Source organism: Fusarium odoratissimum, assembly GCF_000260195.1.
Source record: "Fusarium odoratissimum NRRL 54006 unplaced genomic scaffold supercont1.1, whole genome shotgun sequence".
In the NCBI taxonomy this organism is placed as follows: Eukaryota; Fungi; Ascomycota; class Sordariomycetes; order Hypocreales; family Nectriaceae; genus Fusarium; species Fusarium odoratissimum.
Genome location: NW_022158687.1, coordinates 1,975,909 through 2,000,828, shown reverse-complemented (window position 1 = coordinate 2,000,828; position 24,920 = coordinate 1,975,909). Strand labels below are relative to the sequence as shown.

Here is a 24,920-nt window from a genome sequence, read left to right as displayed (position 1 = left end):
GCGCCGTGAATACGGAGTCAAACAGGATTGACACTGACATCCCAAGTAGGCAGGTCTTGTAAGCCAACCCAACCAAGCTTGGCCATTTGCTACCGAGGCATGATTTTTGGCATAACTTTAACCAACATAACATATGAAGTTACATTTTGGTCGCATGCACTAAAGTGAAGCCATGGCATCATGACTCGCAGCCCAGTTCATCATGTGAGGTTGATTCCATTTTTGATACCACGACATCATCGGTTTTGAAAGCTTCTACATGTTGCATAAAGTTCGTATGAAAACCCGCATCATTTCCACCTTTCTTGAGTCTTGTTGTTTTGCATATGGAATGATCCCTCGACATAAACAACATCTAAATTCGCAATGGAGTTCGCAGACCCTATGACCAGAATACTCGCGGTCCCGGAATTGCTGGAACTCATCCTCTTACACCTTGACATGAAGACACTTCTTGTGTCTGCATCGCGGGTATGTCGTCACTGGGCTGCGATGATAGGAGAATCTCCCAGAATACAGCAAGCGCTGTTCTTCCAACCCGTGTCTTCGGCAGGGGCCCGAAGACCGCAGAGTTTCACACTCAACCCGCTGCTGGTTGAAAAGTTTGGACGATGCTTCTTCGATATCGACCGCAAGTACACGTACCTTCGAAGAGCAGACTCGTTCCTTCGCTTACCTTGGGCTCCCGAAGGTGCGATTAAAGCACAAGGGGAAGCAAGAAGCTTATCTATGCTGGAGAAGACGGAGCGGCTTGAGAACTTCACAATGGGCACTTCCAGTTGGCGACGGATGCTTGTATCTCAACCACCGCCTCCGACTATGGGATATCTGAAATCAGAGGGCTTCAACATGTGGTTCCGCAATGTTCGCACTGCTCTTATCAAGCCAAAATCCTCACAGGGCCTCTGCATGGGCCAGCTATACGACATGGTTCACAGCACAACATGCCAACCGGAGAACTACTCTATGTGGTACCGGATCAGCTGGGGTGATGCGCGAGAGACGCATCAGACGCAACTTTGCCGGGAACAGTGCGAGCTGCTCTTCGGCGCGACTAATCTCGTGGCTGAGTTCTACAGTATGGATGGAGGGGATTGGGACTGCGGACCGTGGAACATAGACTGTGTGAGAGAAGTGTTTACGTGTGCCGATAGTTGTGGTGGTAGAGTTGAGAAAGGGGAGGAGGAGGCTAATTTGGAGGAGTTTGAGACCTTGGGTTTGGATGTGCTAACATCGATTTGGTGGCATAATGAGGAGGATGATTCAGCTGTAGATGTCGATGTGAAGGGTTATGGGGTATAGCCAGTGGCCTCAGCGAATGGCTCAGAGAGTTTGACGTGTGAGTGATAGGGAGGGGTGACACTGGGTTGTCTAGACTGTCTGAACAGCAACTAACCATGAGGAAAGGGAGATGTCTCTGGAACGTCGCATTGTATTCGAATTAGAATATATGAGACCGTTATGATATGAAGAGAGATTTGATAACGATTAATGATGTATTACTATGTCTTTTATTGTATCAGAGCGACAATACCATAGTAATTCCTTGAGATAAGTGGAACTGATTAAGGTTAATGAAAGTGGGTTCACCCTACAGTAGCGCGGGGTCAGTAACACTACCACCAAAGATCTAGACCCTGAAAGGCAGACAAGGCAAGAGGCAGACAGGTAAAGTCGGGGAAGAGGAGAGGAGGAGATAGGATAGGACAGGACGGGACAGTACCTACCTTCCTATCCCTTGCCTCCCATATATAAAGCTTCAGCCTCACCCCCGCCATTTTAGCTCTCTATCAATTTAATATCACTCATACAAATAAAAGCGTCTCCTTCTTTTCAAAGTCAATTCGTCTGTCGCAAAATGGACACCACAAGCGACGCTGCCTCTGTCCTCTCAGGCTCAACCGTCTTCTCCAAAGAAGCCCAGGACCATGTCTCACCGACAAAAGCCGACACGGAGATGTCTACAAACGAAGCCGCAAAGCACCGCAAGAGTATGCGACAGCGAGTTCGCAATGTCGTAGCCGACCTCGGACGTCCTCCGACTGCGAGAGATGATGCCAAGAGCGGAAATGTCACGCAAAAGCATGTGGATGTTGGGCCTGCGGCCGGGACGGTCCTCATGGGCTCTGCCACCGTCTAATGCAAAACCATCGAATATTTGAGGCTGGGAATTTAATGGGATGTATGGAATGGATGAACGTTTTGGATGGCTGGATCAGATACCTTTTACTGTACGAGTTATGGCGTTGGAAATGAGTTAAATTGGATTTCAAGTGTTGACCACCATTTAACGGGGGCCATTTATTGGCGATGGCATGATTGACAACTAAAGCAGCGTGGAATCCTGATATTGAATCACGCCTTATCACTACTATCTTCCATTCAGCTCGGTTTTGATCATTTATTACTGCATCATTGATTAAATACTTTCCTCTTTAAGACTTCATCTTACATCAGCATATCCACCTCAGCCTTGAAACTCAAACCCATTATTGTTGAGAGTCCCATCTTGCACTCGTGGGGTCCATGAACTCTACCCTGCCTTGCCGCTTGCTTGCATCTATTCACAAGGTCGCCTTGTTTTGCATACGAAACATTGTGCGTGTTTCCTTACATATGTAGAAACTTCGGTGGGGCTCATTTAGGCGTTCCACGGAGTTCAAGCTGACAAATATCTACGTTTTAATAATACGACTATATATGCATTACGCATTACGCATTATCAGGAGATGAGATCTCGGGTAAAGTAAAGAACAGTGAAGTATATATAACTCTATAGAATTGCTATGTCTGCAGAGTGACATCGATCTCTTCATCAAGCCATTCATCACCTACACCGAACCAAGCCCGTCATGTCTTCTATCCCCTCAACTCAGCAAGCCATAGTCCTCCCTGCAAAACGCACCCCGTTCGCCTTTCAGACGGTCCCTGTGTATCCTCCCGCCCCTGGTGAAGTCCTAGTTCGTGTTGCCTGGACCTCTTCAACTCCTCTCGACCTTCATCGTGCCGATGGCGGTCTACTCATCTCCGAGTACCCGCAGCAAATGGGCAGTGGAGGTGCCGCTGGAAAAGTCGTGGCTGTTGGCGATGGCGGTGACCTTAAGGGGCTGAATGTCGGAGACCGTGTCGTTTCCTTTGCTTTCCATGGTGGAAAGGAGGCAAATCACCAGGAGTACATCACAATTCCTGCATATCTTGCTTCTAAAATCCCAGACAACATTTCTTACCAAGAAGCGGTGACAGTCTCCGTGAATCTCGTGACTGTCTTTCACACTGCCACTGCGGATCTCAAGCTGGAGCTTCCATGGCCTGTCCCAGAAGGTTACACGCCCAAGCAAGCTGATGACCCTATCCTTATCTGGGGTGCCTCGAGCAGCGTCGGCATCTATGCCGTTCAGGTCTTCAGGCACTGGGGCTTCAAGAACATCATCGCTGTCGCAAGTGAAAAACAACATGAGTACCTTCGCAGCATTGGCGCAACCGAGACTTTTGACTATCGAAAGCAAGATGTTGTCGATAAGATTCTCCACTACACCAGTAACAGAACAGAGCCCAAACTGCCTTATATCATCGACTGCATTGGTTCTCTAGAGGGCACTCTAAAGCCTCTGTCCAAGATTGCTCAACGCGGCAGCACTGTGGCCGTTATGCTCCCTGTTATTCTCAAAGATGCCACACTTGAAGAAGAGCCTGAGTATGAGATGGACGTCTCCAGGGTGTTGGTCGGGCAATGGGCCGATGGTGTTGAAGTTCGCGGTGTGCGAACGCATTTCTACCTCTCCGTAAGTCACTCTTAGTCACATGAAGCGACCAAATACTAACATAAACTAGAATGAGTTTCTCAAAGAAAAGGCCCAACCAGAGATGGTACCAAAGCTACTCAGAGACGGCGTCATTACCCCCAATAAGTATCGTGTTGTGGAAGGTTCATCGGCTGTTGAGAGGGCCCAAAAGGCGTTGGATATTCTGAGAAATAAGGGAGTCAGTGGCGAGAGGCTGGTCTGGAGGATCACCGAAGATGAGGTCTGAATAAGCGTCAAACACCTGTCGATATAGCATTATTGCGGTAGCATTTGGTTGTCACTTGTGTGTTTCTGAATAGTTACCAGCTCAACAATTTGTTTGTAAACCAACATGATCCGTGATATCGTGGACAACTTGGTGAATACCAGCACCCTGACGCCTAACTACCATTACAAAACAAATGAGACATCCGTTACTTGCGCAGAATCAACACGCAGCACCCATCATGAACTGATCGATAGCTTCTGGGCCCATTTGTCTGTTTCATGTTAGATATAATAACAAACTCGACAGATGGAGTTACTTACGCAGTAAGCATTAGCTTCGTGAACTCATCAACATCCTCAGGCTGAGCATGCAACCAGACACCCTTGAAGTCGAGGTTCCGCACCGGGTATTGTGGTTTGGTCTGCCACGCACGGTAGAAGGCCATTGATGAATCGGCTTCCCAGAGGTATCTCGATGCAGTGAACTGAAAGGTTGGACCCTCCATGATACCGCAGGGTGCTGCGAAAGTGTTAGATATGTGCACAGGTAAAGAGAACAAGACGTACGCTCAAGGGACTTGAGTATGCTTGTCATGCACACAAAAGCAAATGACATGACGGTGGTTCGGCGTATACTCTCGGCGAGCAGCCAACTCTATCTCAACGTCAGCAAGAATCCTCCTCCATGGCACAGTTCCTTGATCATCTTACCTCCCAGCTTGGTGGAGGTGGACCTTTCATCGTTGTAGCACCAGGTTCATCCCCCACTGACAACTCCTCTTCCACCTCCTTGAGAGCAAACATCCACGCCATAAACTGCGACAGCTCGCGCTCGCTCGTCGCCCTCAGAGTAACGTCACCATCGAACATACGGATAGAGTCCAGAACAACCAGCGCTTGCACCCGCGCCAGCTTCTCCGCCGGCGTCGAGGCCCGCTCACCCTCGCGATGGATCTCCTTGGCCATGTCAGTGATGAGCTTGTACACCCAACCTTTGTTCTCGGGAGTTCGCGCTGAATAGGCTGACGCCGCTGAGAAGGCTGCTAGCATGGTCTTTGGGAGGTTGGAGCCGTAGAGACGGGGGTGGATGAAGGGCAGCCGGCGAGTCCGAGCGAAGTCCCGGTAGAGGTTGGTGATAATCTCTACAGTGTATCCCACGCGGGTACGAGGGTCGTACACGTCCAGCGGGTTGAAGTCGGCCAGGCAGGCATCTGCTCTATCTAGAACAGCCACATCGCGGATGACGACAGGCCCTGCTGGCACGGGTGGTATACTGAGCTTGTTGTTGCCATAGTCTCCCATGTTCCATAGCTCGGAACCGAGAGATGTATCGTTGGCCATGAGATGGTCGATGATGGAGAAGTCAAGGGGAGAATCGAGCTCTATCGACGATGTGGTGACTCTGTCGAGGCTATCGGGCGTGGTGTTGCTGGTGCTGGCGCTGGCGCTGGCACTCGAGTCTGCTCCCAAGTTGTTGATATCAAAACCCATATCAAAATCAGGGACTTCGTTCAGATTATCAGCAGCGCCAAGACCGGCACACAGATCGTCGTCGTGAAAGTTGGCCCCTGGCGGCAATCTCTGATATACACAGTCGAGGCCCTTTGCCGCACAGCGAGTACAGCGGGGAGTCTTCTTGTCGCACTTGCGCTTCCCTCTCACGCAGGCGTTGCAGCTCTTCTGTCTCGAAGCAGCTGAACGGTCCATCTTGCGCGCAGCCAGCGACCCGAGTGAGTCCATGATATATGTATAAGTGAGATAGAATGAGTGAGTGGATGGATGAGAGTAGAGGCGAGTGAGAGTGAGAATGGTAGAAGAGGAGAGGCGGAAAAAGGATCCCAAGAATGTCGACGGACTTGACGTCGGAGAAGGAATAGGCCTACCAGAGTGAAATATAATCAAGAGAATGGAGTAAGAGGAACCCTTGATGCATCCTCTGTGCGGACTTTGTCTGGTGTAAGCCGTAAGCATTAGCACTGTTTTCTTTAGTCAATCGTCAATGGTTACTGCTCGTCTCTCAGACCGAATCGGGGACTTTCTCTCTTGGGCGGGGCTTCCGCAAACTCCGCAAGTCCGCAACCCCCAACTCCGCCCGGGCTCGGGCTGCCCCGTATATCCCGTATCCCTGGCTCCGGTCTGGGGGTAAACAGTCCAACTGTGAGCTGCCCAGTGCTCATGGATCATCTTGTCTTTATCTTATCATATCGCATTGTTTCATCAGATCACGTCATGCCAATGGTATCCGTAGTACTCTATATAATACGGATACTCAGATCTAGGTATGCCCACTGCTTTCCAACATGACATGGCAAATAACCGGCAGAGCATGTTCATTCATCTCACAATTCGCATAATATAATCAATCACAAGCACGATTTGGTGAAGATGAATATCTTGTTCTCGCATTTTACCATCAATCCCCCGATACACCGAGACCATACGATACGCTCACAACCACGCCATTGCACAGAAGAGAACAAAACGTCTTCCAACTGTATCACCTCCACGACGTGTTTGTTCCACAGCACAGACCCTTCCTGTCCGCTTCGCCTCCTTTCAAATGGGTATATACGCCCTGAAACACTATCGCGCCATCTCCGTATTTTCCATGACGTCTTTGTCCTTCCGAGCCCAAAAACCGAGGAAATCCTTTGCAACCAACCCCATTGCACCTATTCCTTATCCTTGTCCCTGCCTTGCCTTGCCTTGCCTGATCATCCACACCTAACCGTACCGTACCATTAAGTGGCCTATATGTCCCAAACCTAAACAAACTCCTAACAGCCACCTCATTAGTCGAGCGTGGTGCATGTTTAAATAAAAGAAGAAGAAGAAGAAGAAGAAGAAGAAGGAAAAAAAGAAAAAGAAAAAGAAAAGACATAATGAGATAAAGACCTAGTACTGAACAAGAAATTGACAAAGAAGAGTGACAGTTCACGGTCCGTTCGCCGTACTGGTACACTGGGCGGCAGCGTTGCCGAAAAAGACAAAACAAAACAGAAGCAGCTAAGCAAATCTAATGCCACGGCGCCCTTGTGTTGTGGCTCAGAGCATCGCTGGTGACCCAGCAATAGTAGTCGAGTCCAGCCTTGTGCTCTCCCGGTGTCATAACTTTTCGCCGTCATTCATTCATTAATCGAGTTCCAACAGGTTTAAGATGGTGGACGTTTTTTGGGGGCAAGTATTCCCCGCTGAGCCTCATTTCCCGGAACATTCGATTGGTCCCGTCTAATGATAGCCATTTGTACGAGGACTGTCGTACTGAACACCCGTCATAGAGTCCGGTCCATTTGGAATACTGTTACGGAGCGACCTGAGGGGTGGCAGTTCTGGTCGGTTCGGGTTAGGGTAAGGGTCTGCCTGATAAGTCCCGGCCTGTGGTGCTGGTGTTGCTGCTGAAGATAATGAAGGGCGTGAAGAGGAAGAGTTGAGCTCTGAACGAAGCTGTTGGTTTTCCATTCGTAGCGCATGGACATCTCGGCGAAGCATCTCGTTCTCGGCCGTGTTGGACTTGTAGTGATCTTGTAATGCTCGAATGATATCTTGCTGCTTCTGATGCTCTGCAATGGCTGTCGAATTTCACGTCAGTCGAGATCTAGCCCCTTTCTCGTAACTTACTGACCTTTAGTTAGAATTTCCCACTTGGAGGCTTTGGAACCTCGTTCCTGAGGCATGAGATCTCTAAGCTGATCAAAGAGCTCCTTCATCTCCGTTCGTCTTTTCCGTTCAGCAAGCTTGTGGCTGACTCTCAATTCGGGTGTTCGACTATATGGTTGCGAGCCCGTTGAACCATTCCCTTCTTCGGCCTGGAGGTCACTCAATTGCTTATGCTGCATAGAGTGATGGTGAACAGGCGGAAAGTCGGATGCGTTGGACATGCGAGAGTACTCGGACTCGTTCAGTCTCATCTGACCAGGAGGTAGGCGAGACTCTGTTGTGAATTGGCTACTCGCGATAGACTCGGTGATACTGCTACGCCGCGAGTCGGTGTACGTGGGGGCACCACCGACTCGCTGAATCTCTTCTTCGGGAAACGCCCATGCTTGACCTTTGGTGGGCTCTGCAGCGCGCGCGATGTGTCCGGTGGCAGGACCAGTGATGGCCGGTGCAGTTTTGACCGTCTTGCCCTCAGGGTTTCGCTCCGCACTGGGTTGGTAGCCGTTTGAGATGCGATGGACTGATAAATGATGAGGGTTCCGCTGATTATGGAGGGTGTTTTGTATCGAGGTAGTTGAGTGATTGTGAGATGCATAAGGAGAGCCTCCCAGGCGCAAATCGCCAAAGTTCTGGTTGATGCGGCTGTCAACACTCTCCCTTCTCATTGCTGCCATACCAGGCGCCAAGGTGTCGCCCATCGTAGGGCCAGGGTTGGGACCGAGACCGTTGGACTCGATCGACGTGGGTCGGTCGCGGCGTGCATCGAGACTGCTGGGAGTACTGGGGGATACCATTGCGGCAACGCTCATGTTGGTAGTCGATGGCGAGACAAGTCCGTTGGGAATCATGTTGGAGGCAATCGGAGATGGTGTCTTCTCGTGCGACGAGGATTGATAGCCGGAGCCGCTTGGGCTAAGGCCATTCACGTTGAAGGATGCGGCGGATGTGTCTAGGTAAATCAGGTTAGCAATGGAGCCGAGGCATTGGCACAAACAGTAATGAGCAGCGTACGCTTACTGGAGGCGTCTGCGTTGGAGTAGAAGCCCGAGTCTCGCATGTGAGGCGGGCCGTTAACGATTGAAACAGGTGCGTTGTCGTTATTGAGAATGTTATTAAGTCCAACCGGTTTGGGAGGGGGTAGACGCGGCTGGTTGTGGACGTCCATATCTGTCTAGAGGTCGAGTTGATATCGAGGGTATCGGTCGAGTCGCAGCCAAAGCGAATCGGTTACAGTGAGCCCGACGAGTCTCCGTTAATGGGAGCCCGGTTAGCAGAGGGCAACGGTGACGGCAATATGATTGTGTTCGATTGTTTGCGTTCAAGGCGAGGCCAGGGTAGCGAGCAGCAGGCGAGAGGCGTCAGTACGACGAGCCAAGGTGGAGATTGCAACTCGAAGTCGGCGGGCCAGGACAGACAGACAGACAGGACAGCAGAGACGCGACAATGCGATCCAAAGCCAAATTCTATAGTGGGCGGGCGTGTCAGAGCATGAGCCCTGAAGGAGGGTTTAGAAAGGGACCGTCGCCTTGGACAAGATAAAGATGTGATGTGATTGAGAACAAGAACGTAACGTAACCCTGATCTGTAAAAGGTGAAGAGAGAAGAGGTGGAAATGGAATTGAAGAGGGAAAAGTGCACACGAGAACGAGATGACCCTGGTGAAGGCGAGTGAGTGACGGTCCGGGGGGGATGGATGGACAGTGGAGGGCACTGCAGGTGAGGGAAGGGAAGGTGAGGAACGCCTAGCTAGTTCCCCGGTAGGTACCTGGGCTATAGAAGGAACCTAGGGCATGTGCATACCTATAGCACTGCACAGATAGTACCCGACAGGAGAGAAGAGGAATTGAGTGAGACGGATGGGGGGGGGGCAGGAGGCTACCTAGGTTGCGTTGGTAAGGAGCCCTATGAAAAAAAAAAAAAAAAAAAAAGAAAAGAAACGAGAGAAACGATACCAGATGGTTTCTCGGATGAAAAATGCAGGTGGATTACTAGACCTGAAAGATCAGATCCATCAATCAATCAACTGGACACCAGGAACATCAAAATGACCTGAGAGCGAGCCTCATTTCCCCTAGCACAAATGGTAGCCTCCATGTCTCGAAACCTCTAAGGGAAAAAATCATCTGGCGTCGTACGCTGAAATGGTTGGGTCCCCAGCACATGCATGTTCAGCAGCAGCACTGTATCCACCTTCACTGTCCATACAGTAAGGTACCAACTCAAGCTCAAGTGACAGAGAATGGGATGCATGTGGACGGCAGCCGCTTGGAGCTTTGAAGCAGGGGACCGGGCAGCGAGACCTCCCTCCAGCTCTTGGGCGGGTCTAAGCAACGAGCCCATGGCAAGCTGGCTAGAATTTACAAGGGCCTCACAGTAGCCGTCCCGCTGGCTTCAGTACCTCACTCTGAACTCCACGCTCCCCATTGCAAAACACGGCATTCATGTACCCATCTCATCCCTGTGTAGACTTGCAGCGTGTACAGTACTCGCTCTTGCCGTACTGCGAAACCTTTGCCGTTGCCAGGGATCTGGCTTCCCACCGACAAAGCTTGTGAACCATTGGGTTCAACAGACAATTTTGAAGCAGGCGAAGAAGCATTCGGAGTCTTCTTTCGACCCAAAACGAGATTTATCACTATATTGGCGCATCTCAAGTAGTTTTCAACCTCCTTCGAAACAGTTGTACAAGCAATAATGGCACTCTCGTGGTTGAGGCACATGTTGGTGATAGAAACAAAATCTACCCGAAAGGCTCGTTACTCTCCCACCGCGTCCTCCCATGTGTTCGAGTACGATACATCCAACGGAAGGCGGCGCTATCGGGGGAGTGTTGGAAGAGTTTGTTAGAGGCGCACCTTGAGCGGCTTAGAGGTGACGGTGTCAAAAGCCACTCTTCACCCCTGGAATCCCTTTTCTTCATTCCCCTCTGGATCCCTCAAAACCTTGTTTCTGCCATTGTCCGAAAGTCAAGTCGTGGAGGGTGGTGCGGGGAGCTTTTAGCTTGGGGGATCGGGGCGGCGGAACTGGAAAGGGACGCCATGTGGTTGCTCAGTCTAACCGGTCTGATTCTACTCACAACCCCTTTAAGGCACAGCATCCAGTCTTGATGAACGTAAGGCGCCATCCGGAGATTCAGGCCACGGAGGGTTGCGACGACAGCACGGCTGGACGGTTGGTGACTGCGAATACCTCAGATCGAGGGTCAAACATTTTGACAGAAAGTACCGACTTAGACTAGGGTCAAATTGTTTTAACTCAACGTGGATCTAGATCTGGATCTGGCAAGCCATATTTGCCTTCTCGGCTTCAAACCAACCAACACACATGGCTCGCACTGGTCCAGGCAAGCATTTCCAGCCATTGAATAATCCAGCCATTGAATAATCCAGCCAGGGAAACGCAGTGGCTGCAGCATTGTCATGATCTCAAATTTGATATGAATCTGGATGAACTTGTTCCAGGCAATACGTATCGGCACCCTATGTGCCGATTACGATGCGGGATGCAGTCATCCACATGCCAACTCTTGCCCAACTGCCGCCAGAGACTCGGGACTGCACTGTACATATCCGGCCATACTGTACTTCCGACGGGAACCCATTCCTGCTAGTGGTCAACCACGTATAACAAGGATCAACTCCATGAAGTAAATCCATGATAGGTAAGAGTGATAAGCATGCAGGCAGAATTAACCAGGCTCATCGAAGCCCTTGTTGCTCGTTGCGACCAGCAACTCCTCAATCGCGTCCTAGACAGATAGAAGGGCTGATATCGCACCCAGTTGACCTTGTGGACGACAAAGGAGCTAGCGCCCTGTCCAAGTGAATACTGTACACGGACAGTATTATTGTGTGCAGCAATTGGATCTCGTTGCGGATGATTTTCCGGGGTGTCCTGTGTGATACTGCGAATATGAGATGCTCACCAAGGGATAGGCAGGACTGCAAGCCTTGTAAATGTGGCTTGCACCAAGGCCGGGGCACCTCGTGCGCCGTTCACTAGCGTATCCATGACCCCATCAGACGGCATGGTTCTCGAGGTCCATGCCGCGGTGCAAGGATATGCTCACGGCCCACGTCCTTGAACTTGCACAGGACTGGCTCATCGCCATCTGTAGGCCCCTCCATCGCTCGCCTCGCCCCCAAAGTTTAAATCCCCCCTATGTTTGATGAGCATGGAGTGGAGCAACTAAGCACCCCAGTACCACATGCGCGATCTTCCGCAGCCACGTGAGGGTCATCTCTCAGAAAGCAGATCGACTGGTCCACCAGTCGGTCTTGGCCCAATATTGCGAGAAATAGTACATGGGCATGATGTATTTTTGCTTTATCCCCTCGTAAGCGCAGTCGTGCCGCGCAGCAAATAGGGCTACGTACCGCCCCAAGTTTGCGAGATGCCATGTGGCAGATCAGAGGACCTTGGGAATGTCATATTGGACCATGGACCCGGCCGAGATAGTTGGTTCACCCCGATATCTTCCTGGCTGATCTTTCCTAGAATGGTAAGTAAAGAGCATACGCACAGAACTTGTCATGCCCAAAATTTCATAAGCGTTACCACCATGAAACAATCGGGTATAATTGTGCACTGTAAGTAAGCCTTCGTCAATCATTGCTGCTTGTGTCTAGCAACGTTTGCAGAGAGACCGCTGCTGTTCCCTAACACACTCCACGCACGTGTCGGGGCGCGTCCAAGAGATCTAGCCGCCCTGGTGACTAGCCGGTACGATTTCGGGGCGCTGATCTCGACGAGCTAGGCGGGCCAATCGACAAGGGTGTTTCTAAAGCGACACTGCATGATGGGCTGGTCCTACAAAGAGCGCTCGTGAATATCCTCGTGTCTGGTGCAAATATTGATGTAGAGTCGCGCCGAGGTAGTTGATGCGAACAAGAAAGCGTATGAGAGAACTTTTGTTTCTAATAACTAGGTACCTACTAATGTTGTTACAGAAGTTGCAAGGATGCCTACAACTGTTTCGTACAGAGGTTGGGTTCAAAAGTCCTTGCCAGAAGAGACTGTGGTTATTAGGCCCACTCTTGATAAGATACCGGGGTACTTTGATCTTATCAGTTTCCGCTGATCTTTATTTAATTATAGGGGACCTAGCCAGTAAATTTATTACTTATAGCGATATATATCACTATAGCTATAGGGGTATTACAGGGAGGCCCCTCTGTAACTTACTTACCCATTTGTACTTCTGGTAGCTGGCAGGGATTTAGGGTTGTGGCGTAAGTTCCTTTTGGCAAGGACTTTTGAACCCAACCTCCGTGCACAGAATACCTATTACCTTAGGTACGTGCGAGATCGGTATTCCTTTTGACTCAGAAGGTGCGACAGCGATGTAGGAACATAAGTTACCTATGAACAAAGTATGACACTTGCATTGTATGCCATATTTGGAGTTTTCTTGACCATCCAATCCTGTCCCCTTTTGTTGTCGTTCCGTCTATCAACTCCATCCTCAACTTGAACAATGAGATAATATTGATTACTTTTCTCACTCAAATATTGCTTTGGCCTTCCTTACGCTATCGCTTCAGCTCATGCACCTTGCCGCTTTATCATGACCTTCCGTGGGACACGCTTTTGGTCTGAGTCGCTGCGAAACACAGAGAAATTGCTTTTTACACAACTCATATCATGCGACGTTCCATACAACAAGTCGGAATCGGTCTCTTGCTTCGCTTACAGACTGTTGATTACGGATACTATGCTCGGACTATCAGATATAACCCCCGAAGTCAATGGTGAACCTGGTATATTCTGCAACGCGGCAACGCAAGTCCTACCACTGAGAATGTTGAACTATGGCGCCCCTTGTCTATTTAAGACAAATTTACCCCCGCAGTCCGAGGCCAGCGCGAGCCATGGTCATCAAGCGAGTGCCCAAAATCTCTTGGTGTCGTTTTAACGCCAGATCCGACTCTAAGGGCCCAAGCACCCAGCAGCTACGTTCGGGGACATTATCCTGGGGATCCTTATTATCGTCCTTTCGACGAGTAAGCCAAAAGCTGTCGATCTCTACTTTGGGGTTTCCAGCCGACTCATGGTTGCGAAACTGTAGCTGAAAATTATTTCTACTATGCGTCCCACAGCAACCCCTGTTACGAGTCAATTCCCCTGATTGGATGGATAGTAAGCCATGATTGGTGAGTCTGGCTCCCATGTCAGGGTATCTATACAACGTTTCATGGGGATCTGAAATTTTATTATCCAGCAACTGACATCTGTCGATACTGCGGCAGCACGGGTTGCTCAAAAACATCAACGAGGGCCTGATGGCTTATCCGTGCTTGGCAAACTTCAGCTTTTGCTAGTTGTTCAGTCATTGGGCTTCAAATCCCCTATACATATTCAACATGGCCTGCACATATTCAACATCGACTAAGATACCGCGCTTGACTTTTGGCGCCATGGCGAGAAGCCTTGATTAACATACCACGGTAAGTGCCGGCTCGGTGATTAATATATTTGCCAAACCACGATTGTTTGCCTTGACAAAAGTGGTACGGCCATGCATTATCACGCCGACTCGCTTGTTTAGTTACACACTGCGTCACTGATGAACCAGATCAAAGTGATACCTGTGGAAGACCATGCAACCAGTCCCTCTTTCACACAATTTTTCATCACGCGTCCCACTCCCCTCATATCAGCCCTGTGCAATGGTATGGCGCAGTGCAACAGGCGAATCACCGCTTTGCTTCATCTGGGCTAGTTACGGAAGACTCGAGATATTGAGCCCCTTCAGCTCTGAGTTTAGAGCAATTATCGTCAGATGAAGGGTCCCTCCAATCTCTCTGGGTTGTTATACCAAAACGCCTGGATTCATCCATAGCGGGGAGTCGGCCTTCGTGCTAAAGCCTCTTGTTGTCGAAGCGATATACCCTTGCTCCTTGTCAATGAACACTCGCATTGGCTCTTCTCAGATGCTTGTGGGTTCACAGGCTGTCTCTGGACCCAGCCGTCTGGTAAGCCTAGGCACTTCACGAAAACAGACGAAGTGAACAAAGTTTGGAACTATCGATAGTGGATATTTTGCAGTACAGTATCCTTAGAGGCCATCGTTCAATCTTGCTCACCATCATTGCTGGGGTTGTAACTGGTGAGGATCAGATCTGCCCTCAATCAATAAATACTTGATGACGATGCTGCTGGGCACTATTAGAAAATAACCCTCGATCTAGTGAATGGCGGCAGGAAACGACAGCCACGGACCGACAAGATAGCATTTCTCCACTGACACGAATCCAGCAAGACCATATCGCAGAACGAAGTTTACTTCAGATCTTAGCTAGACCACAGTCTCAATCAATATCCTGTCTGACAGACAATCCGAGTTTAATTAACACATGCCGCTGAGACACAGATAAGCGGTCAGCTGCAACAATGAGTGTTCACACAAGTATTGGAACATGGAAGCAAATTAGCTGCTACTTCGCACATCAATGACAGTGCCACAGCTGCATCCCTTTCTCAAATTCCTGTTCCACACTGAAGTTGGTAAACCACCCATGTTAGGGAGTTCAAATTCTTGCTGTCGACTACCCTGCTGCCAGAGGATAAGTGAGGCACTGTACAATACATAGTCGCACCCCAGGGCACATCAGTCCGCAATGAACTAACTTTAGTATCGTCACTTCTGCACCTCGATCAAGCATGTTGGCGCTTGGATCGAATCTGGGGCCCCTAGACTAAGTGACTAGTTCAACGCCCTCCGTTTCTCAATACCCGATGATGGGAGCCCCGTGGATGGCCCGTCATAAGGTCCAAGTCCAAAAGTGCCATCTTAAGAAAGGTCGGGCAAAAGATAGGTTTGTTGGCTAGCAGGAGACTTGTTACGCAGCGGAATCTCCAAACAGCCGTGTGCCACCGTCAGCCTTGCTTGTTTGGGCCGACATTCAACAACTTGAATAACTCGCTTCATGGCTGCCTTTGAGACCGTGAAGGATGTGTTGCTTCTGGAGGTCCTGGCGACGAGGGGTTGTCAAGGACAATGTAGGGAGGACCAAAGCTTTCTGCAGGATCTGGCCGGTGTCTTGGCTACCCTCAGTCAGATAACATGCATCGCATGGCATCACTATTTTGACAGGTCTGTCTCCCAAAGCACCCATCCCATCGATACATAACCTGATTTGAGCAAGACTTTGCGTGTTGCATCTCTTGTCGTTCGTCACATAGATGTCTTGCTCAGCCCAATCAAGTCAGTCAAGTGCCTGAGACCTGTCTCATACTTTTTGCTTTTGCCAGCAACATGGTCCAGTCATTGCCCCAGCGCGCTTCTCCCCTTGCGTATTCAAGCCCCGATTCTGTTGGATGACCTTTCTAGCCTCTTGCATCTCAAATATTTCTCCACCTCGGAGAAGAAGCTCAATGTCTGATATCCAGCTGCCGCCGTGGGCTCTATAGCGACTGCATGAGTTACGTCTCGTTCTGGCGAGACATGCATCAGCCTTCATGAAAGTGCATTTGGCCTGTAATAACAGACGGCACGGAGTTGGCTTCCTATTGATCTGAAGATACCCGACAGATCGTTCTTCCCGGAAAGCTACTTGACCTCTACACTACCTCGGCAACAGGACCAATGGGAACAAAGACAAGACTAAATCAACGGAGATGAGAGAGAGTTGGGTGGGAATACCGAGGAAATGATAACGATATGTCACTCTCATGCTCGCCAAGGCGCATGGCTCAGATCACCACCGCCCATGCCTAACTTGTTAGTAAAGCACTCTATAGAATGACTCGAGATGTGTGGCCGTTCGGCTAGACATAGACCGATGGACCACGGGGCCATCGAAGCCGCGCCGACCAGTTCAGGATGTCATTAGCCTTCAATCCATAAGTTGATGATCTGGCTGTCCTAACATTGCCATCGTGCGAGTCATCTGGTGTAACACTAAGATGCCTGATTGAATCGCCAGTGGGAAGGGTAAAATAAGTTTTGACCTTTCCAACATTTGTTCATCATTGCATTGAAAGTAGATATTTTCAGACTGGTCTAGACTTCAAGGTTCAACTCTATTAGTGTCTTTGCTTCTCGATATCGTGGTTTCACCTTGAACTGTGCAAAATGTGTCACAAGCTCCAATTTTGACTAACCTGCACATAAAGATAGCTTGCTAGATGTTCAAGCGTGTCAGCTCATGCATCGAGAGCGCTTCGGATGATTGGCAAAGTCTTATGAGGGTATATCTCCAAGATTAGAGCTGATAATGGAAGAAGTCCTTCATCTTAGTCGACACAACCACTTGCGGCAGTGACCACTTTTCCACAGCAGAGATAAAATGGGTTCTTAGCGTCAGTTGATGCATAGATGCAATGTATATGGTTAACCTGGCGTAACTATTCGTAGACATTGATGCATGATAAATGAGCGTAGAAGTGGTTATACACTATATGATATCGTTGCTCCAGGGACGGCATCACTGCGATGCAAATTCTTCCAGAGCCATGCATGTCTCTCATATATAACATCCAAGCTAGGGCCAAAATCATTTCCCACAGCAAACGCACTATTGCTGAGCCCTCTCCGAACTTCCTTGAGGCAGACCGCTTCTTCATGTAAGTCAACTCATTCAAAAACAAAAGACGTGAAGCCCTAAAACTCAAATTCAGGTCTGAACACATCCGGATCGACACCGGCAACGGTCTTCTCCGCCAAATCCCGGCGACCCATCTGTGTAAAGACACGCCGGAGGGTATCGTATAGAGTGCTGCTCCGGTTTTGCGCCGACATGCGGTCGAGTGTCTCATCGACGCCGGAGGCATTATCGCCTAGAATCTCGTACGCCTTGCTCCGGCCGGACTTTTCAATGGCCTTGTGCATCTCCAGAGCGGCTAGGAAGTGACAGGCAGCCTCATGGTGGCAGTGAATGTTGATGCAGCTGACACCTAGGTTGTAGCGGGCTCGTACAAAGTTGGGAGCCATAGCAAGGGCCTCCTGGTATGCCGCAATGGCTTCTTCGGAGCGTCCACTATTGGCAAGAGTTGCACCGAGGCGGTTCCAGAGGAGATGAAGCTGCTCCTGTTGGTTGGATGTACCAACCTCTGATGAGTGGAGGGCAGACTGGAAGCAGTCCACTGCTTTGTCATAATCCTCTGCGCCATAAAAGAGCACTCCAAGGCCTACTTGTACATCGGGATCCATATGCTCACCGTCAGGGCTCAGCTGGGCCGCCTTGATAAACAGATTTGTCACCTTGTCATGAAGCTGCTGCCGGTCTGTGAAACCCATCTCTGCAGGGGGGTGTAGGTCTTTGGGATCGAGAATGTTAGGATACTTAACGGACAACCACCTCTCAAGAGTTCGATATGCTGTGCTGTCATATCCTTCATTGGTGTATGATACGGCCAGGCCCATCAAGGCCGCCAAGTTGTTGGGGTCGAGTTTCAGCGCTTGCTCGAGAGCCCTGATGGCTGCTGTCTCTTTCTCATTCTGCGCCTGGGCTGTTCCTAGGTAAACCCACGCCTCGGTATGATTGGGATTCTGCTGAACAGCAGATTCGAAGGCCAGCGCGGCCAAGGACAGGTTTCCGCCTTCTCTCATGATGCGCACACCCTCCTCGAAAGCGTTCTTTTCGTCGCGAAAGAAGTTGTCTTGTTCGAATAGGTAGGTTTCGACGGCCGGGTCCCCGAGGCGGCCCCAGTCGCCCATACCCTCGAAATCGGGCATCATGTTGTTGCTCCATTCGGTATCGAATTGGTCAAAGTCTTGTCTAGAAGCAGCCGTCTCAGCTTGTATTCCTCTCCATATAGATTCGAAGTCACCCAACTCATTAGTTTCGGCCGTTAAGCCTTTGTCCATTTCGTTAAGCTCCTGCTCGGCGGCATTTGCCTCCTCTTGTTCCTTAGCCTTATCACTATCTTGCAGCTCCATCGAGGCGAACTGCTCCTCCCACTTGTGGTCGTCGAGCTCCACGAGGCGGCCCTTGCCCTTGAGATCCTGCTGTTGTGGTTGGTGCATGGGCTGTTGGTTCTGGTACATGGGCTGGAACATGGGAGTGTAGCCCATCGGTCGGTTCATCATGCCGCCCATCATGGGTCTTTGTTGGTTCATCTGGCTAGGAACGTTGCTTTGCATCGGACTCGCTCTCGCGGAAGAACCTTGTGTGTTAAGCTGCTGAAAACGGGCAAATTCGTCAGCGTTAAAGTGCGATTGCGTAGCAGGTGGAGCCTGGAAAGCTGATTCCATCGCTGGCTGGCCATTGAAGTCGTGCGCCCATGTTGGTGATGCCGAGTTGGCTCGCATATGGGACTGGGCTGGGCCGAGAGGGCCCATCTGGCCCGGCTGCATGGGGAATTCTTGCTGGAGGCTTGGGCCTTGATTAAGGAAGCCGTTCATCATCTACAGCATCAAGATTGGTGTATTAGTAATAGCTTCAACGGCCTTGTATGGCGGCGCACCTCATCCTGGGGCGCATTGGCGCTCTGGCTTCGAAATCCATTGAGCTGTCCTCCAGGTCCTCGACCAACTAGACGGTCTTGCTGGAGTGTTCTGTCATTCTGAGTATGCTTATGAAGCTGGCTGAGGGGGTTCGCAGATGTCGAACATTCAGCGCCACCCATAAACGACATGACGGCTAACGTTCAGTAGGATAGGTCTTAAGTGATCGGGTATGTCGGTAAGCAAAAAGAAATGATGGGAGTTTCGAGTCGATGATCAGTTTGCGCTTTATTGATATGACAAGATATGATGAGTTGTAGTTTACAGTTCAGATGGAAGAGGGTTGAACTCCTACTACGAGCTAGCGAAACCCGAAGTGATGCCCGCGCTATGGCGGGGAAAATACCGAGGCTCCGCCGTCTTCTTACCTTTAGCGGCAGAACTTACCGAATGTGAAGAGAACTGTGCCGCACGTGACTGCGGGGTGGCCCCAAGTCAGCGAGCAGGGGTCTCACCGAGCTCAGAAGGCAAAAGGGGACCATTACTTTCGGTGAACGGTGAGTAGCGTGTAGGCTTTATCGATAAGAACATTTTTTTTCCTCGTTCCTATTCTACCAAGGTTGCAAGCCAACCTCCCACCTTGAAGCCTCACCACCGATCTTTTCAAGGACATCTATTATTCCCAATTTACAAGATGCTCAGACAAGTGTATGTCAAGCCGACTCTCAACTACAACTATTGTCCTATAAACTAACAATCATGAAGTAAACCTCGCAATGCGCGCTCAAAGCGAGCCCTCGAGAAGCGCGAACCAAAGGCAAACGAGAATCCCAAGACGTGCCTCTTCCTCCGCGGAACAACATGCTCTCAGATCATCCAGGATGCCCTCAACGACCTTCATCAGATGCGCCAACCTCTCGCTAAGAAGTTCACCAAGAAGAACGCCATCCATCCCTTTGACGACGCCGCCTCGCTCGAGTTTTTCTCCGAAAAGAACGACGCCAGTCTCCTCGTTTTCGGTAGCAGCCAGAAGAAGCGTCCCCATACCTTGACTTTTGTTCGCACTTTCGGTTATAAGGTCCTTGACATGCTTGAGCTCTACCTCGACCCGGAGAGCTTCCGTTCTATTGCTCAGTTCAAGACTAAGAAATTCGCCATTGGTCTGCGGCCTATGATCCTGTTCGCTGGTACTGCTTTTGAGAGCCCTGTCAGCAACGAGTTCACCCTTGCGAAGAGCATGCTCCTTGATTTCTTCAAGGGCGAGCCCAGTGACAAGATTGACGTCGAGGGTCTCCAGTACATCATCTCCATTAGCGCAGAGGATAGCACTGGCGACGGTGATGTTAAGCCCGCCATCCACTTGCGAGTCTACACCATCAGTACCAAGCGATCCGGTCAGCGTCTTCCCCGTGTTGAGGTTGAGGAGATCGGTCCTCGCATGGATTTCCGTGTCGGCCGAGTCAGGGAGCCCGATGAGTCGATGCTCAAGGAGGCCATGAAGAAGCCTCGCGGCACCGAGGAGCGCACCAAGAAGAACATCACAACCGACTCTATGGGTGACAAGATTGGTCGCGTGCATCTGGGCAAGCAGGATCTCAGCGAGCTGCAGCTCCGCAAGATGAAGGGTCTGAAGCGAAGTCGAAAGGATGCCGAAGATGCGGTGGATGTCGTTGAAGAGGAGGAGTCCAAGAGGATAAAGCAATAGTAGATGTGCGGCATTGCATGCTCGGAGTTGGGCGTCTAGGAAAAGGTCTTGTAAAGACTATGTCAATAATTGATTTACTGGGTTCCATCCCTAAGTATGACAGGCCCTGTCGTATGTCTAATTGAGGTTTCTGATATTGCTGTCATTTATCTGGGCATGGTGATCCCGATGCTGTCATCTCTCCTTTGAAAGTCAGCCATAGTGTCTAAATACAACTGCTTGAAGCAAGGCTAGCGCTCCTTATATGTTCCAATTATTACAAGTATCGCTCGCTGGACGATATCATATGCATGACTACATTCAAAGCCCCGAACCGCATTTCTCTATTGTAACGTCATTATATACTAATTAAATCGAGATCAAAGTGGAAGGCTCCCCTTTCCAGCGATGACCTGGACACTTGTGCTGGGTATGCAATATGGAGCAATGAAACCATAAGCACAAGCTTCGCTTGGGCTTGTTCGATCTAATTGTACTGTTTCCCGTGCCTGGCTGAACCTTTCAACTCGTAAGTCGTGATCAATGATAGGCTTGCCATTGTGCTGATCAACACAATGGCCAAGTCCTGTGGGTGTCTGGCAAAGAATCTCGAACATTAAGCTCTTCCCTCGTCGATAGTTTATCGCGCCGCGAATGTAATCGGACTGTAAGGTGCCATGTGATCTCTTACACAAGTGATCATTCGGACCATCTCGTCTCGATGCGTCTTGGTACAATCACCGGTTCCGATTGTGAGGAAATGGTCGTGAATCATCAAGTGGAGTGATGTTGGCCGTCCTCTTCTGTCGACTGTAGATGGAAAGCATTTCTTGCTGACCAGCGACATGCTGAAGCTGGTTACCAACAAGATATTGAAAAGGCCGCGAGACCAGCTCTAAGCCCTAGGGCCATCATGGCTGTGCATGGCTGCCACGACCCTTCAGTCAGGTGAGTCAGGAACGATGAGATCCTCGTCTGCAATGGGAATAGGAGGCTGTGCATGCTGGTGCAACATCTCAGCAAATATCTCAATGTGCTGTGTCATGGAGCCAACAGTCTGTTGCTCTGGTGCTTGCTCTTCGAGCTCCGTGCCCCAGATGTCTTGTGGTATAGAGCTGCCGTCCAACAAAGCGATCCTTATTGGCCACTCAAGGTGCCGCCACCACTTAGATCCGGGCTCGAATAAGCTGACCAGGCCCATGACCTCTCGACGAGCCACATCTTGCAACCACCATACATTATCCATTCGCTTCAGCAATGCAAAGAAGCAAGCAAGGATGGCGAGAGCACGGGGACGTCTTGCATCAACAAGATCAACGTAGCGCTTCGAAACAGTAGCAGGGAATGTGAGCGCGGCAGCTGCGTGATAGTTTTTATGCGCCCAGTTAAGCACGCTTACGGCATGTGAGTAAGCCTGAGTGGTCGTTGAAAGCAAACGAGGATCTTCGTTCATCAATTCATCGTTTAGCCCTTCTAGCATATGGCCGAAGAATGAGTCAGGCGAGCGCGGGTTGAGGTTCAGTTGGAAACCAGGTTGCGAATCAATGACAACTTTGACGATGTCGCTGTGATGGATCCATTGCCACGAGTTTGCGACCACGGTCTTGACGCCCTGAAAAGCATGGAACCAGGAGAGCGGGGGCACATATCGACTCGTTGCATCCCCAGGGGCAGAATCCCCGTCGTCCTTGACAAAGATGCGAGAGGCACTGGCTTGGAAAGCAATTAGCGTCGCTGTGAGGAACAGAGCCTCCGCATTGTCGGGTGTAATGCCCGAGCCTAGCGACGCCCCGAATGCAGAAAGAGAGGAGGCCGAGTAGGCATGTGAAGCGCGCACCAATGCTTTGTCATTCGGAGACATTGAGCGTAGATGGAGGGCTGCGACAGACAAGATGGCGTCGGCGAGGTACGTCTTGCCATTGCCAGAGAAGGCCATCTGTGGGACGGCACGCTGCCAGATATCCTCAGCGGCAGGCGAGTTGGTCAGGAGCGTCTTGGAGGTGACATTGGTGTAGTGATGCATCAAACGCAGCTCGAGCATTCGTTCGCCATGGTCTATGGTGTTGGTGGACGAGCTTATCGAAGGTTGCGAGTAGACGGAAGTGGGAGGGGAAGGATTTGGTCGCGGCGCTCTTGCTGGACTTGAAGGGGCACGTGGGCGTGGTAGCGGCGTTCTTGGAGCAGAATTGAAGTTCACAGTCGGCGCAGGCGAGGGAGTAGGTGCGCCGACACTCTCAGTACTGGTATTAGTTGATATGGCAAGTTCTTCGAGGACATCGGGGTTGCTGAAATCGCAAGGAACGCCGTGCTTGGCACAATTACCACATCGTGGGTGAACCTCGTCGCACTACAACCAATGGGAATTTCGAGTCAGTCCAGGCGTCCAAAAACACCAACAGGTTGGGGGGGGCCATTCAAGCCAACGCGAAGAATGTCTATGTTTGAACGACAAGCGTGCAATATGGTGCGATGCGTTGAGGCATAAGCAGAGGATCGATAAGACCTACTTTTATCTTCCTATTCTTACACCTCCGACAACCCGCCCGAGACTTTTTGTGAGAGCGTCGAGGAGGCATGATGGATTGAGAAAGGGGGGAAAGGAGGAAGAGATATGTATTTTTTTCACGTGTCGTTTGTCAACAAGTTCCTTGAGAATGTATGGAGAGGACCCTGAAATGTGAGTAAAATCGCAGCATGGCCGCAGAGGCAGGGGGCCTCTATACGGTTGGCTTTGAGTAAAGGAGAAGCAACAGTAGAGAGCAGAGAAGGAAGAGAGATTATAAGGAAGAGAATTCCATGACGCGTGTTGAAGAACGAAGAGAGGCGAAATCGTGGTTGAGCACGAAACGGTCAAGTTTTCGAACTTGGGGGCAGAAGCTGGTAGTTACTGCTGAGATTCTCCGTTTCGAGCAAGTGCGGTGAAGGAGAATCTGGTGCTATTGTGATGTGATGAGATGCAAATGAGGGCAGAAGAGATGCAGCCAGCAGCCACCGCGCACCATGAAGTGGAGGGGCGGTCCCGTCGGCAGGACAGCCTAGTGGAGCTTGGAGCCCCCGGTTCAGCGCAGTTCTAACCTGTCATGTCCTTCTGTTGGCGTCTACAGCGAATGGGAGCTGGGAAGGCTGCACTGCCACAGCAAGTCAAAAGTCGACAGGGATATGGCCCTGTCCTGTCCTTCTGCTTTGCTCCCCGAGCCCTCCTGATATTGCTGTGCGTGTCTTGCCTGTGTCGGGGATGCTTTTGGTATCAGCTTCTCATTGTGGAGCCCGAATATCGACGCTTTGTCGATTGTGTCCTTCGCCTAAGGAACCACGTAGGCGGGTGGACTGAGGATAACATAAAAAAGGATGAGGACGGCCCGGATACCACCAGATGGTTTTCCTTTCTTTGATCAACTCTATGGCACAATGGGCTGGACGAGAGACAGGTCGCAGAGGACCCTGTGACAGGAGAGACATCCATACTCAGACACCTGCAAAAAGGTCACACAGATTGAAAGATTACGCATGGACCCCTATCCAGACGTACTATGGCGTATTCCAACCAACATGACAGCCTCAAAGCCACTCCAGTTCAGACTCATCTTGATGTCAATCGGGTGAGATAAGTTGTTCCGACTGAGGCTGTGTCAATTGGACGTCAATGGTAACTATGACGGGTAGATAATGGATGCATGGAGATATTAATCTTTCGTCCAAGAGTACCTACAGAATATGGGGGTTCTCCCTCTGTCGGATATTGGGGTGGTTTGGTGGTCCGATCGTATCATGAGATCTACCGTCTTTTGGGGACACGGGACGATGGTGTCCAATGAAACCACGACATCCTGTCAGACTGAGAAAACGTTGAGCCGTCGGGGATGTGGTTATTCCGAGGGTTAGGATGAAGGATTCAAGACATTCGGTGCCTGTAGATTTGGATGACGTTTCGAGATTAATTAATTGATGGATTATGATGCATTTTCTAATTGATCTGCGGCCTCCGTACTCGTATCATAATGTCTGTTACAGGCTAGTCACCTTCCTACCTTAGTAGGCGGATTTAGTTCCCTATTGTCCAAGGGAGGGCGTAAAGGTGATTGATAGTGCAAACAGAAGCCAGCCGATCCAGGCAGTGTTACTTGTGTCCAAAATGCACGGGAACAGAATATGACATATACCATAGCATATTTTATGTCCA

The 24,920-nt window shown here is 50.2% G+C and overlaps 9 protein-coding genes across 11 annotated transcripts; 5 read left to right on the top strand and 4 right to left on the bottom strand.

The window, feature by feature from the left end:
- Window positions 1-126: 126 nt before the first annotated feature.
- FOIG_00698 (uncharacterized protein) lies at window positions 127-1,585 on the top strand. Its single transcript, XM_031197051.1, has one exon. It carries the CDS (start codon window positions 367-369, stop codon window positions 1,300-1,302), a length of 936 nt encoding a protein of 311 aa, XP_031072818.1. The 5' UTR covers window positions 127-366; the 3' UTR covers window positions 1,303-1,585.
- Window positions 1,586-1,600: 15 nt separating this feature from the next.
- Window positions 1,601-2,571, top strand: FOIG_00697 (uncharacterized protein). The gene has a single exon (XM_031197050.1). The coding sequence runs from the start codon at window positions 1,859-1,861 to the stop codon at window positions 2,138-2,140; it is 282 nt and encodes a 93-aa protein (XP_031072817.1). The 5' UTR covers window positions 1,601-1,858; the 3' UTR covers window positions 2,141-2,571.
- A 205-nt stretch (window positions 2,572-2,776) lies between these two features.
- On the bottom strand, window positions 2,777-6,131 carry FOIG_00695 (uncharacterized protein). The gene is made up of 4 exons (XM_031197048.1): window positions 4,722-6,131; window positions 4,578-4,665; window positions 4,332-4,530; window positions 2,777-4,282 (listed from the first exon to the last, which is right to left on the bottom strand). Exons 1-4 carry the CDS (start codon window positions 5,979-5,981, stop codon window positions 4,231-4,233), a joined length of 1,599 nt encoding a protein of 532 aa, XP_031072815.1. The 5' UTR covers window positions 5,982-6,131; the 3' UTR covers window positions 2,777-4,230.
- FOIG_00696 (uncharacterized protein) lies at window positions 2,853-4,029 on the top strand (the record flags this gene model as incomplete). Its single annotated transcript, XM_031197049.1, has 2 exons — window positions 2,853-3,782; window positions 3,832-4,029. The coding sequence occupies 2 exons, from the start codon at window positions 2,853-2,855 to the stop codon at window positions 4,027-4,029; spliced, it is 1,128 nt and encodes a 375-aa protein (XP_031072816.1).
- Window positions 6,132-6,277: 146 nt separating the features above from the next.
- FOIG_00693 (uncharacterized protein) lies at window positions 6,278-9,622 on the bottom strand. 2 transcript variants are annotated; one of them, XM_031197046.1, is made up of 3 exons: window positions 8,685-9,622; window positions 7,633-8,616; window positions 6,278-7,579 (listed from the first exon to the last, which is right to left on the bottom strand). In XM_031197046.1, the coding sequence occupies exons 1-3, from the start codon at window positions 8,830-8,832 to the stop codon at window positions 7,239-7,241; spliced, it is 1,473 nt and encodes a 490-aa protein (XP_031072813.1). In that variant the 5' UTR covers window positions 8,833-9,622; the 3' UTR covers window positions 6,278-7,238. The 2 variants fall into 2 exon arrangements, with proteins under 2 accessions (XP_031072813.1, XP_031072812.1); XM_031197045.1 differs by having other exon boundaries at window positions 6,349-7,579; window positions 8,679-9,559.
- FOIG_00694 (uncharacterized protein) lies at window positions 6,297-7,585 on the top strand. The gene has a single exon (XM_031197047.1). The coding sequence runs from the start codon at window positions 6,396-6,398 to the stop codon at window positions 6,753-6,755; it is 360 nt and encodes a 119-aa protein (XP_031072814.1). The 5' UTR covers window positions 6,297-6,395; the 3' UTR covers window positions 6,756-7,585.
- Window positions 9,623-16,855: 7,233 nt separating the features above from the next.
- FOIG_00692 (uncharacterized protein) lies at window positions 16,856-19,464 on the bottom strand. 2 transcript variants are annotated; one of them, XM_031197044.1, is made up of 3 exons: window positions 19,077-19,464; window positions 18,446-19,017; window positions 16,856-18,388 (listed from the first exon to the last, which is right to left on the bottom strand). In XM_031197044.1, the coding sequence occupies exons 1-3, from the start codon at window positions 19,245-19,247 to the stop codon at window positions 17,272-17,274; spliced, it is 1,860 nt and encodes a 619-aa protein (XP_031072811.1). In that variant the 5' UTR covers window positions 19,248-19,464; the 3' UTR covers window positions 16,856-17,271. The 2 variants fall into 2 exon arrangements, with proteins under 2 accessions (XP_031072811.1, XP_031072810.1); XM_031197043.1 differs by having other exon boundaries at window positions 16,856-19,017.
- A 176-nt stretch (window positions 19,465-19,640) lies between these two features.
- On the top strand, window positions 19,641-24,718 carry FOIG_00691 (valyl-tRNA synthetase). Its single transcript, XM_031197042.1, has 2 exons — window positions 19,641-19,764; window positions 19,822-24,718. Exons 1-2 carry the CDS (start codon window positions 19,751-19,753, stop codon window positions 20,759-20,761), a joined length of 954 nt encoding a protein of 317 aa, XP_031072809.1. The 5' UTR covers window positions 19,641-19,750; the 3' UTR covers window positions 20,762-24,718.
- Window positions 19,655-24,718, bottom strand: FOIG_00690 (uncharacterized protein). The gene is made up of 2 exons (XM_031197041.1): window positions 23,248-24,718; window positions 19,655-23,087 (listed from the first exon to the last, which is right to left on the bottom strand). Exons 1-2 carry the CDS (start codon window positions 23,314-23,316, stop codon window positions 21,681-21,683), a joined length of 1,476 nt encoding a protein of 491 aa, XP_031072808.1. The 5' UTR covers window positions 23,317-24,718; the 3' UTR covers window positions 19,655-21,680.
- Window positions 24,719-24,920: the final 202 nt, after the last annotated feature.